The 12,441-nt window shown below is 42.9% G+C and overlaps 1 protein-coding gene across 12 annotated transcripts in view; it reads left to right on the top strand.

The window, feature by feature from the left end:
- LOC148325912 (receptor-type tyrosine-protein phosphatase F-like) overlaps window positions 1-6,487 on the top strand; it is a 204,106-nt gene extending 197,619 nt beyond the window's left edge. For all 12 annotated transcript variants that reach the window (XM_088310234.1, XM_088310232.1, XM_088310228.1 and 9 more), the window contains 4 exons: window positions 3,767-3,893; window positions 4,103-4,383; window positions 4,472-4,607; window positions 5,169-6,487. In XM_088310234.1, coding sequence (XP_088166360.1) covers window positions 3,767-3,893; window positions 4,103-4,383; window positions 4,472-4,607; window positions 5,169-5,237 — 613 coding nt within the window. In that variant the 3' untranslated portion in view covers window positions 5,238-6,487. The remainder of the gene's footprint in view (window positions 1-3,766; window positions 3,894-4,102; window positions 4,384-4,471; window positions 4,608-5,168) is intronic.
- Window positions 6,488-12,441: the final 5,954 nt, after the last annotated feature.

Genomic DNA, 12,441 nt, shown 5'->3' with positions numbered 1-12,441 from the left:
CAGACCTAAACTCATCACAGTCATCGTTTCTATGGTGAACAATATGTGGACAGCGACACCAAGGGGACGAAAAGAATCACACATTTCACAAAGGCGGCTATTTTTCTGTCCGACGGCATCCCAGTAGCTGGGAACATATTGACAGCGGAAACTGATAGACCGTTTGACCTTTCTCCTGAAGATGCTTCATATGTTGCCATCCACAGGATGATAAATGAGCATGCTGTTGTGTTTATCAACTGCGATGCGGGAAGCAATGCGTGTACCGTGGAACGTGGACTGACGTCAAGCCTGAAATGTTGCACACATAGCAACTGCGCGCGCGTCGGCGATCCGCGTGCCTCCAAAGCAGTCAGCAGATGCACAATGCGGGAAAAAAAAAACTGTGAATTTCAAGCAGTGTCTAAAACAGTGCCGGTGTTGGAGGAGGTAGAGAGTGCACTCGCACATACGCGACCAGATGAAATACTTTCTCACACACGCTGAAAAAAGGCGGCAGTCTCGAGTCTGCTCTTCATTCTGCTTTCTCCTCTCATCGGGTTGCCCACTTCATTCATCTTCCCTTTCTGGTTTTTTTTTCTTTTTCCTCCTCCTCATTCTTCTCCTCTGTCCTACCTTTCCGTTTTCTGCTGCTCTTCAGAATTGTCCTCCTTCCTCCCCCTTTTCCTCATCTTTGTTCCTCCTCTCATCTTTTCTCTGCTACCATTTCCGCTCATCTGGCCTCCTCTTTCTGTTTTCCTCTCTTAATTCCATCCCCGGTCAGTATCTCCGGAAGCAAATAGGCTAATTTGATGACACGTTTGAAGAGAATACATGATGTTTAAAATGATTCAATAAATTGTTCCCTTGCATTTTTTTATGCCATTATTACGCGGTGATGGGGGAAATTTATTTTAAGTATATTTAATTTGGGGGTTTGGGGACAAATCAGAACTATTTAGAAAAATAATATTTGACTTTTTTAAAATATCCAGTTTAATATTATTGTAGATTTTCTGGGGGGGGGGGTGAATACCATAATTGATCTGTCATTTGAATTAATTTCAAGGAGATGTTTCATTAAATTATAGATTATAACTGCAGTCCTCCTTCCCCATCCTCCTCACCCTCCTTTCATCTTTTCCTCCGCATTCATCTCTTGAAATCTCCTCCCTCACATCCTCTCCTTCAACATTCCCCCTCTCGGCGTCTTCTCTCTCCTCTTGCGACAATCTGTTGTTTCTTTATTTGTGCAAGGCACAAAAAGGGCCCTCAGCAAATTCGAATCTCCCGGTTCCACATTAGCACTTCGCCTGCAGCGCGTTCATTAGCTGCTCTGTGTGCGCGTGCGGGTCCGTGCGCGTGTAGTCGTGTAGCACGCATGCACATGCATGCATGCTACATGCAACCCGCACAGGCTCATTTAGGCGGGTGCCTGAGTCCACGTGCATTGCGTGGACATGTCAGCGTGTTGGCGCCCAATTCTTCAGTGGCGCGCTGCTGCCACCTGCTGGCCGTGCAAGCGACTGCATGCCAGCGGCGCGGTCACGTAGCACAGCAGCAGATGAGCTCATCTCAAGCTGTGTTGTCAAGCTCGCCAAGCGATGATCACTGATGATTTTTTTTATTTTATTTATTTTTGTTTTCATCGTGCACACTTTGTGGCACACCGTTGCTAACGTTTGCTTTATTACCTCCTGCAAGGTGGCTATGTTAGTCTTGTCCTTGGATTGGGAACAACTGTGTATAATTAAATACGGGAAGAATTGTCAGTTTAAATTGTTAACAGCGTTTTATTAGAGTTTCTCCATATTTAAAACCTGATGTCCCTGATTCAGCGAAGTCTTATCTTAACACGACGCATTAAATCGGCTACTTGACTACAATTGGCTTTTATTTTAGTTTTTTTTTGTACATTAAAAAGCTATAAGTAGGCACATTAAATTAAAATAATTTAACTATTACACATTTGAAAAAAAATAATGCTTAATTTTACGTTTTTATGTTCCTGCATTTTTTTTTTTAGGTAGCTATTTCACTTTGGTTTTTATCATTTAATCAAATGAATGTATTTCAAATCACTTCAATATCACATTTATTAATTCAATTAATAATTATATGTTATGGTGTTTTGTGATTTGTCATTTTAATTTATTATGGTGGGATGTTTTGTTTATAAACTTTATCATGATTAGTTATTTGATATGTAAACATATACATTATTTAACTTTTATTTTGGTTTATCCATACAATACAATCCAAAGCTAGAATTTCCATTATTTTATTGAAATGGTTGTGGGGATTTTTTTTTATTTATTCTTTTTTTTTTTTTTAATTGGACATCACATCAAAGATGTACTTTGCAATAATATGTCCTATGCTCTACAGGGTCCTTGAGGGTGCATGGGAGTTCGCCCAACCAGTCTACATGTGTTTTGTGGACTTGGAGAAGGCGTTCGACCGTGTCCCACGGGGAGTTCTGTGGAGCGTGCTCCGGGAGTACGGGGTACCGAGCCCCTTGATACGGGCAGTTGGGTCCCTGTACTACCGATGTCAGGGTTTGGTCCGCATTGCTGGCAATAAGTCGGATTCGTTTCCAGTGAGGGTTGGACTCCGCCAAGGCTGCCCTTTGTCACCAATTCTGTTCATAACTTTTATGGACAGAATTTCTAGGCGCAGTCGAGGCGATGAGGGGATCCGGTTTGGTGACCTCAGTATTTCATCTCTGCTTTTCGCAGATGATGTGGTACTGTTGGCTTCCTCAGGCCGTGATCTCCAACTCTCACTGGAGCGGTTCGCAACCGAGTGTGAAGCGGTTGGGATGAAGATCAGCACCTCTAAATCTGAGACCATGGTTCTCAGTCGGAAAAGGGTGGAGTGCCCTCTCCAGGTCGGGGAGGAGATCCTGCCCCATGTGGAGGAGTTTAAGTATCTTGGGGTCTTGTTTACGAGTGAGGGGAGGACGGAGCGAGAGATCGACAGGCGGATCGGTCCTCCGCAGGGTGTCTGGGCTCTCCCTTAGAGATAGGGTGAGAAGCTCGGCCATCCGGGAGGGGCTCAGTGTCGAGCCGCTGTTCCTCCACGTAGAGAGGAGCCAGATGAGGTGGCTCGGGCATCTGTTTAGGATGCCTCCTGGACGCCTCCCTGGGGGGGCGTGTCCCACCGGCAGGAGGCCCAGAGGACGACCCAGGACACGCTGGAGAGACTACGTCTCCCAGCTGGCCTGGGAACGCCTCGGCATCCCTCCGGCAGAGCTGGAAGATTTGGCTGGGGAGCGGGAAGTCTGGGCTTCCCTGCTGAAGCTGCTGCCTCCGCGACCCGACCCCGGATAAGCGGCGGATAATGGATGGATGGATGTTCTATGCACCCCCACTAGTCAAGGCGAGCCTGCGGGCATGTTGTGAAATGCCTTAATGCCTTATCAATAAAGTTGTAGTGTATTGTATTTCGATGAGATGGCTATAAATTAGTGTATTTTTCTGCCATATTTTTCTTCCGCAATCTTAATATTCATCTCAATACCACGTTTTGACGAGTGAGGGTGCACAGAGAATATTATTGCAATGACAATTTTTCGCTCGACTAACTGCTTTAATATCTAATTTAGTCAATAAATCGCCATTGTTTTTATCACATTCATAATTTTTTTTATCATGACTTTTCATTTGATGATGGTGGGAAATAATGATTGAGTTGATTCAATACGATGCAATTAACGCTAAGCATTTAGACCGTTTTTCGCTTTTTGCTAATGCTGCTTGGGTTGTGCTTGCGTGCGTATGTGCAGACAGCAGAAGGCCTACCTGGCCACGCAAGGCCCGTTGGCCGAGACCACGGAGGACTTCTGGAGAATGTTGTGGGAGCACAACTCCACCATTGTCGTCATGCTCACCAAGCTACGGGAGATGGGACGGGTGAGGCGGAAACAACACCCTGCAATAATGTCAGACTGCCATGACTTGATTATTGTGCACTGGTGTAGACACTGGAGACATTGTTCAGAAATATTCGAAACAGAAACCATTTTTTTTATTTTAGTTTTCTATGTGCAGTACGTTCTTACCTTTCTCAATATAACCCCAAATCAAATGTTTAATGTGCGTGTGTGTTTGTCACGCAACAGGAGAAGTGCCACCAGTATTGGCCTGCTGAGCGCTCAGCCCGCTACCAGTACTTCGTGGTGGACCCCATGGCCGAGTACAACATGCCGCAGTACATCCTGAGAGAGTTCAAGGTGACAGACGCCCGCGACGGACAGTCCCGAACCATCCGCCAGTTTCAGTTCACCGACTGGCCCGAGCAGGGCGTGCCCAAGACCGGGGAGGGCTTCATCGACTTCATCGGACAAGTGCACAAGACCAAGGAACAGTTCGGACAGGACGGACCGATCACTGTGCACTGCAGGTGGGAACGGGATTGCAAACTGTAAACCGGCCCAACCGCGGAGCAATGTGGCAAAAGACGGCCTAACGCTTGGCCTCGTGCTTTTCAGTGCCGGGGTGGGCCGCACCGGAGTCTTCATCACGCTCAGCATCGTGCTGGAGAGGATGCGGTACGAAGGCGTTGTGGACCTCTTCCAGACCGTGAAGACCCTTCGCACCCAACGGCCCGCCATGGTGCAGACCGAGGTAAGAATTGAATTAATTTTTTTGTTTAAATTCCCAAGTCCTCAGCTTCTTAAAACACATAGGCTGCTATTTGAGGATAGAAATACAAATATTTGTGGAAGGATGAACTTTGACCTCCAATTACTTGAGTGAGAGTCATTCTTGTGTCGCAACAAGAATGCACGTGTCTTTTATTTTTCTAATTGACGAGGCAACTCAGATATTGCCATTATTTGACCACCGGAAACAAAAGGTGAGTATTTGAAGAGTGTCTTCTGTCTGTTCTCTTTGAGGGCAGACATTTATTTAAAGTGATGACGCATGCAGTGTTTCTTTGAGACATGAATGTATCGCAAACCAGGATAGAGCGTTATTGAAGGAGGGAAAAAAATGCTGATTTGTTGAAGTGAAACAGTTGACCACTTATCTTGAGGAAATATGAATTATGTATTTGAGGGCAGCTTTTAGTCAAGAAGATGACAACCATTTATTTTTTCATGAATTAAAAAAAAAAGAGCCTTGTATTTGAGGGGTGTCATTTTATTGTGAGTTTGAAAGTGACCACATGTGTCTGTGTGACAGGACCAGTACCAGCTGTGCTACCGGGCCGCTCTGGAGTACCTGGGGAGCTTCGACCACTATGCAACGTAACCCCAGGCGCTGAGGTCCGAGTCCCTCAGGAGTGTGCCAAGTGTCCCATCACCGCCACCAAACGCCAGAGGAAAGAAAAAAAAAAAAACACCATAAAAACACCACCCAACCCTGTCGCTTTGCAGGGAGGTGCGACGACGGAACCAACCATGTGACTTTTTTTTTTTTTATGTGCTTGTACAGTCGACAGCGCCACCTGTCCCCTATCTAGCGGTACCGCCACTCGTTTTTGCAATGATTACATTTATTGTTTAGTCTACTTTTTTTAATCACATTCTTTTTTTTTTTTTTTAACATTGTGTCTTAACGCGGCGCCAGTGCTTTGTTTTCATAATCGCTACTTTTAATTTTCCTTTTTTTTTTTTTTTTTTTTTGTATTGTTTTAAAAAGGGGTTAAAGGGGTACATTTTCGACGCTAGATGCTAATCTTCTCCGGGCTGGCCGCTTGTTAGCGTTGTTATTGCGCGTTCGGGATTTAGTCAGGATGACGACGGGGGGGGGGGGGGGGGGGCTAATGACCACGATAAAAAAAAAAAGAAAACTGCCTTTTCACTTGCTATTTCCTTGAGGACGAGCACAAAGCGGCTAATGCTAAACTATTGCTGAGATCAGCCTGCAGACGATGAAAACGAGTGTGTACAGGAAAGCAAAGCACATGACTTTTTGGGTGTTCGTCTGCAAAAAGGCCTTTGTACAGAATGGACCATTCCTCCCGGACGTGACACACACAAACACAATTGATCTTATTTTATACAGAAATAGAACTATAAATATAAATATATATATAAATATATATGATTATATATATATGTACAATGATGCATAGGTGTACACACAGCTTGTTCTTGCCGTATGTACTGTTCCATCGACACAAAAATACAAAAAAAAAAAAAATGGACATAACGCAGCACACGACCCCCCCCTGTTGTCGACATGCACCCACCCACACACCTTCTGCCAAGATGGCCACCACAAGCACACGTCTAAAGTGGCGGTGGTGGGTGTATTGGGAGGTGGGCCTTGAGGGGCGGGGGGCTACTTTGTTCATTTTAAAATCTTGTGAATGCATCGTGCTGTAGGGGTTCCACCTGTTGTACACACACACACACACACACACGTCTGGTTTTTCTATTTGTTGATAAAGAACTGGAATTTCAAAAGAAAACCTGTTAACGAATGAACACTCGAGTTGTAAGAAAAAAGAGGAAAAAAAAAACAAACCTTGATGTTAATAAAGATACATAATTGGGGTTTTTTGTACAAAACGCTCCCATGTTTTGACTTCTTCATTGCGCAATTAATGTAGCCGTCATTGATTTTTTTTTTTTTTTTTTAAATCAGGGTCATCTTCATCTTCCTCATTATTTTTGCTGCCTTGAACTCTAAATGAATTCAGTACTTACTAAAGTAAAGTGCTAATTACCCAGTTCAACTTGACGTTCTAATTTATTCCCTCACTTTTGTAAATTATTAATTAGTAAGCGGGGAAAAAAAAACTGCTCTTCCTATTTTCTTAATCGAAACCACTTATTTCTGAAGAGGGGACATGTGACATCTAGTTGAGGGGGAGGCAGTCAGCACCTATAAGAGTGGACGCCACTGAGAACATCTTTGAACAAGATTAGATAACTCAGGGATGTGGACGAGAAAAGACCACTAGAGAAAAAGGAGACGTCGATTTGTTCAAGTGGATGATGATGACTACAACACACACGTGAACTTCTTGAGGTATGGAGACTACTCTTCGATGACATAGACGAGGGATGGATGGCCCCTTGAAATGCTGGAGGGTGCCACAATTTTTCATCAGCGTTACTGGGTGAGGGGGACACAGTGGACCACAAACTCCCTAACCGGACATATGACAAAAATGACATTTTAAATATGGACAAAATATGTGCTCTTAATATATTCCATTTTATATTCAAGACATGTATAAAAGATCCACTATCCAAAACCAACAACATAGAGTTTGAAGTGAGCAAAATAACCACAAATAGTATGTTTTCTTTTTTTTTGCTTTGTTCCAGTTGGAAGGGTTCTCTTGCATAAAAATTACCATTCCAGGATGGACCAAAACTAATGAACAAGAAAGTAACAACAGGTGCAAGAACTTTTTTTCCCGCAAAAATCAACTCACTCAATTTTTAACAAATGAGGTACAGGGTGCATATCATTCCAAAACTGCAAATGGCCTACTGACGTTGTAGTAGTATGCAGTTTAAGACCCAGCCAGTGTCAGCGCACCTGAGACATGGCTGCCTTCTAGTGGTCATTTGTGATATTACAACTTAAAACTACAGATGACAGTTTGACATTTTTTTTTCTCTCATTTTTGATTTTTGTCTGAATTTATATCTCACATTTTCTCTTTATCTGTATTTCCTAAAGAATATTATTGGGTAGTATTAAAAAAAAAAAAAAAAAAAAAAGGTTAAATTTCTTGTAGCACATCCGTGACATAGAATAATAGACCACTGTCGGAAAAGGAGTCATGGTCTTGTGTGAAGGTTTTTTTTTTTTTGAAGCGGGAACATACCTGATGACGTTTGGGGATAGTCCAGTAGAGCAGAGGCCACTTTTTGAGGACTGAGTAAAGTCATAAACCAGAATTTGACCACTGGAGGAAAAAGAAATGAAAATTTTAAAGGACGCTTTCATTTGATCACAGGAACAACACCTGTTGACTTCTGAAGATAATTCAACAATATACCATCAATCAGAATAGGAAGAATCTATTTTCGGGGAGTCTTTATTTTTTTCAGGTGGACTTCACGCCAGTGGTGACTTTTCGAGACGTGATGCGCGGAAACGACATTCCCATTCTTTGAGGACTTCCTTAATGTAGTTAATCAGATTCGACCACCAGAGGAGAAGGCATCTATTTGAGGGGACTTTTTTTTTTGTTCTAATTTAAAAAAAAAAATGTTGGTATTGTTGAGCCCATACTGCATTATCGATGTTGGGCAAATTTTGCATGTGGCTGCCATCAGTAGACAGCAGGTGGCGCCATTTCGCTACGTTTCAACCCATGAGTATGCCCAAAAAGAAAATTACATTTTTTTTTTGTTGCATGTTAAGACTGTGAGCTTGTCACACAAATGTTCTTTCAAGTGATTTCTCAGACTTAACAGCAAACTCCGCTGTCTCGCAGCAAATTGCCTTGTATATTTTCGTTCTTTGGCTTACCTTGAAACCGCACCTCCAAGAAAAAAGGCTTCATTGTTCCTCCACGGTCGCTTCTGTTTAGACTGAGATGTCCAAGTCGAATGAGAGGCAACGTGCTGCTGTTTTAATTCCAGCCGCTAATGACACCTGGGCTCAAATGTTTATGTGCACGCTGATTGAGGCCTTCTTTGAAATTCCCGCCAGAACCTAAACAAGGAACAGCGTTCCAATCCCGTGCGTTTGCATAATGTTGACACGCTTTTCCTTGTTGTTCTTTTCTCTCTTTCTGTATATGCAGCATGTCACACTGATGTAATCCAAGCTTCAGTCGGGTGTGTACGCACTCAAGCGTTTCGCTCGTATTATCTCTCCCAACTTGATTTAGTGATTAGCCAGCAGATGTTTTTTTTTTTTCCCTTCTTAACAAGAGAAAAAGCTCTCGGACATCTGTGAGCAATATGAGAGACCCTTCCTGCCCGCCGTCGTTTCTTTTTTAAGGGCTGAAAAGCAACAGTTGAATGGGCATCGCCGTTCCACTGCAAGGAAATGGGCCTTGTGTCAAACGAGGCGGTGCAAAGTAAAGTCCGCTTGTGTTGTGGGAGTGTCTCAGGCGGGTGGTGACTGAGGCTCAGAGCTAAATCTCAACTGTGATAAATTACAGTAAATTCTAAGTGTGGTAGTAAAACAAATGAGGATGTCATTGTGTTTGGTTCAGAAATGTAAGGAATGCTAACTTCTCCCAACTGTGTGTACATGGTTGTCAGCTCAAAACCATATGCTCTCAACAATTAAAGATTTGTAAAAAGAACTATGGAACAGAGAACTGGAGAAAAATTCTGAGCTATGCGTCATTACATGCTTTAAAGCAGTGGGCCCCAACCACTGGTCCGCGGCCCACTAATGGTCTGTAGGTCATTTGTGTCGGCCCTCGCAGATTGAGAAGATTAAAAGATCTCTTATGCCGAAATTTTTCAAGTTAATTCATTTCAAAGAAACAACATCAAACTGAATTACATCTGATGTTTATAAAAGACGATTCAATATGCTATATAAACAAAGTTGCATCGCGATACATGGGCGCGATACATTTCAAGGATGCAACGATTTTGAAATGTTTAAAAATGTATTTGAAAATTATTCATAATAATCATACTGCAGGTCTCTGAATGCTTTGGTTGATATTCGCTGTCAAGTCATTCTGCTGCCATTCAATCATTTTCTTTGACTGGGGAGTTTGTGCCTACTGGCCTTGTCACTGATTCTCCCCTTGGCAAACTTGTTTTATTTGGATTCTAGTTGTGGTTTGTCAACTAAAGAAACACCACAAATTTCAAGAATTTGTACATTATGTTCAGTTCAAAAATTTAGCAAATGGTTTGCAAACTTTCCTTAGCTGGGGAACCCTACATTTAGTTTTTTGTTTTTAGAGATAACATAATATGTAAACATTAAAAAAATAAAATCTACGGAACAGTCAACTAGTGATTGAGGATCAAAGCTAAACCTCAAATGCAACGAAGAATGAGCATGTCAGCATGTGCGATCTGAAATTTGGGGAATGGTGTGCTAACTTTGACTGGGGAACCTCACTCCATTTGTTTTGCTTTCTAGCAGTTAATTAGCAACTAAAGCTCTATGCTTAACCTCAACTCTGACTTCAAGCCCTTTTGAATAGTTGATTCATGCAAATAATTGAATAAACACCAACTAAATTATTTGTGTTTTTCAATGGTAGAGTTCTACTGCAGCCTGTTGAGGCAGAAACACAGTAGAACCTGGAGGTATGGCGCCCTCTGCTGGTTGCTGTTAAGTAGTGAACTCGGCTTCAGCAGCATTTCTTCCAACTGTGGTGATGTTTAGGTCATATTAAACCTGATCAATCAATTAATCATACCCTAGTTTTTTCTTCTTATAGTGCATCAAAATTTTGTCAATTTAGTTCTCAATTTCAGCCTGTTTAAGCAGCAAACCGGTTATGCCGGAATGATTCGCCTTTATGTTTTGGACTTCACATTTCCTACACGGCTTCCAGAAAAGCGTTTCACAAAATTAATTACTAATTGATAAATTGATCAGTTCTGACGAACCGCTTCTTTTGTGAGTGTTGACCAGAATTACTGAGTTTCATCTTGACTGACTGATTTACGGCTCTGGCTCCCAGCTGCAGGGTTGAAAGGCGAAAAGAAGACCTCCATCGTGCAGGCCGCGGACATTACTGGAGCCTCTTGTAAACTTTTAGGGTTGGGAGGAATTCCAACACCCGATGCTACTTGGCCGCAGGCTGTGCGAAGTGACTCATCGGGCAGTCTGGCAGACCATCACAAATGTTTAGACCTGGAGATTGTTGTTTATCAGCTTCCCTGCCCACCAAGTTTCACAAAAACAACACTGAACATCTGCGCCACAAAAGCTACCCTCCGAACCGTCAAAGTGAAAGGTGTTGGTAATGAGGTGACGATGACGCCACACCCGACGATGTGGATTCACCTGACTTGAATGTCAGAATCTTGGAGGAACTTTTAGGAAGGTTAAAGTTATCTCTAACAAATCTATCACAGCCGTCGCCTAAAAACATGAGCTGCTCCAGACCCATCGATTCATTTGCGTCCTGATTTAGTAGAAATCAAAAGAAAAATCTGGAAGGTATATGATACACCATTTTTTTAATCCATCAAAGTTGAAACTTTCATGAACAGTGATGCCTCTTAAAAAAAAGTGGTTGCTCCAGACCCATTTACCTTTCATTAAAAAAAGAAAATACAAAAACCAAGTGGATCTATAACTGCTGAGGCAATTTGTTTACCTGAGCTTAAACGAAAAGTCTTCTTGGAAGGTCAGCAGTTCCAGACCTATCGATGCTTTTGGCTCCTTGTTTTCTTGAGGTGGGGAGACCAATTTTCTAGAGCTGGAAGGAATTCTAACATCCCAATGCCACCTATTCCTTAGAGGTTGATGGCTTGGCTGGAGACGTCGCAAGATGACTCATCGGGCAGTCTGGTGGACCATCACAAATGTTTCGAATGTTGTGACACGGATGTTGTGGTTTCCTGGATTGACTGACCAATTTTGGGGGAGGTTAGATAGTTGACAAATGGTGGTGGGACTTCCGACCCGTCGAGCCCCTTGTCTCCTTGTTCACCTGACTTGAAAAGAAGTGTCATAGGAAGCTGAAGAGCTATTGAAATTAAATCCATTCTGTATTGTGATAGGTAAAAAAGGGAGTGACTTCAGACCCGTTGTATTAACCACTTGAGGTCATTTTTTTGGAAGGCTTTGGAGGAATTCTAACCCCATGATGGCAGCAAACCCTGGAAGTTGACGCTAGGGTTGGAGAACAAACAAAAAGACTCGTCAGGCAGTCTGGAGGACCATCATGAATGATTAGACACAGAGATTGTTTTGACGTGGCAATTGTTGTTGCTGCTTCTGTGCCCACTTTGTGGGAGGTTGGAAAGTTGAGTCCATCACTTATAATCGTGAGCTTCCAGACCAAATAAGGCCATTGCTTCCTTCGACAGCGGAATTGAAAATAAAAGATTCAATGGAAGTTGAGGAGCTGGCGAAATAAAAACCAATTGCGATAAATAAAAAAGTGAGAGGCTCCATACCCATTGATGCGTTTGTTTCTTTGTTCACCTGAGGTGAGGGGACAAATTTGTAGAAGACATTTGAAGAAAACCCATCCGCAGATCCCTGGAAATTGATTGTTTGGCCGGAGGCCGCACAAGGTGACTGGTCGGGCAGTCTGGCGGCACATCACGAATGTTTAGAAGTGGAGATTGTTGTTTATCGGCTTCCCTGCCCACCTGTTTGCAGATCTTCTTTCGGACTGTTTATTTTCTTACGGCCCTCGAACAAAACACCCCACCATCTGCGTCCCCAAAAATCGCTACCCTTTGAGGCGCTTTCATCGGCAAATTCCATTATCACGGAATGCCTCCGCTGTGATAATTTCATCTAAGTGGGTTTAGGCTTGTCTTAGTGGCGTTAAAACCCAATTGCGAACTTTCTTAATTCCCCTTAAAAGATTGCGGCG

This window comes from Idiotropiscis lumnitzeri, chromosome 12, assembly GCF_059441095.1.
Source record: "Idiotropiscis lumnitzeri isolate Australia: NSW breed Sydney's pygmy pipehorse chromosome 12, RoL_Ilum_1.0, whole genome shotgun sequence".
NCBI lineage: Eukaryota > Metazoa > Chordata > Actinopteri > Syngnathiformes > Syngnathidae > Idiotropiscis > Idiotropiscis lumnitzeri.
This window is presented reverse-complemented; position numbering and strand designations above follow the sequence as displayed.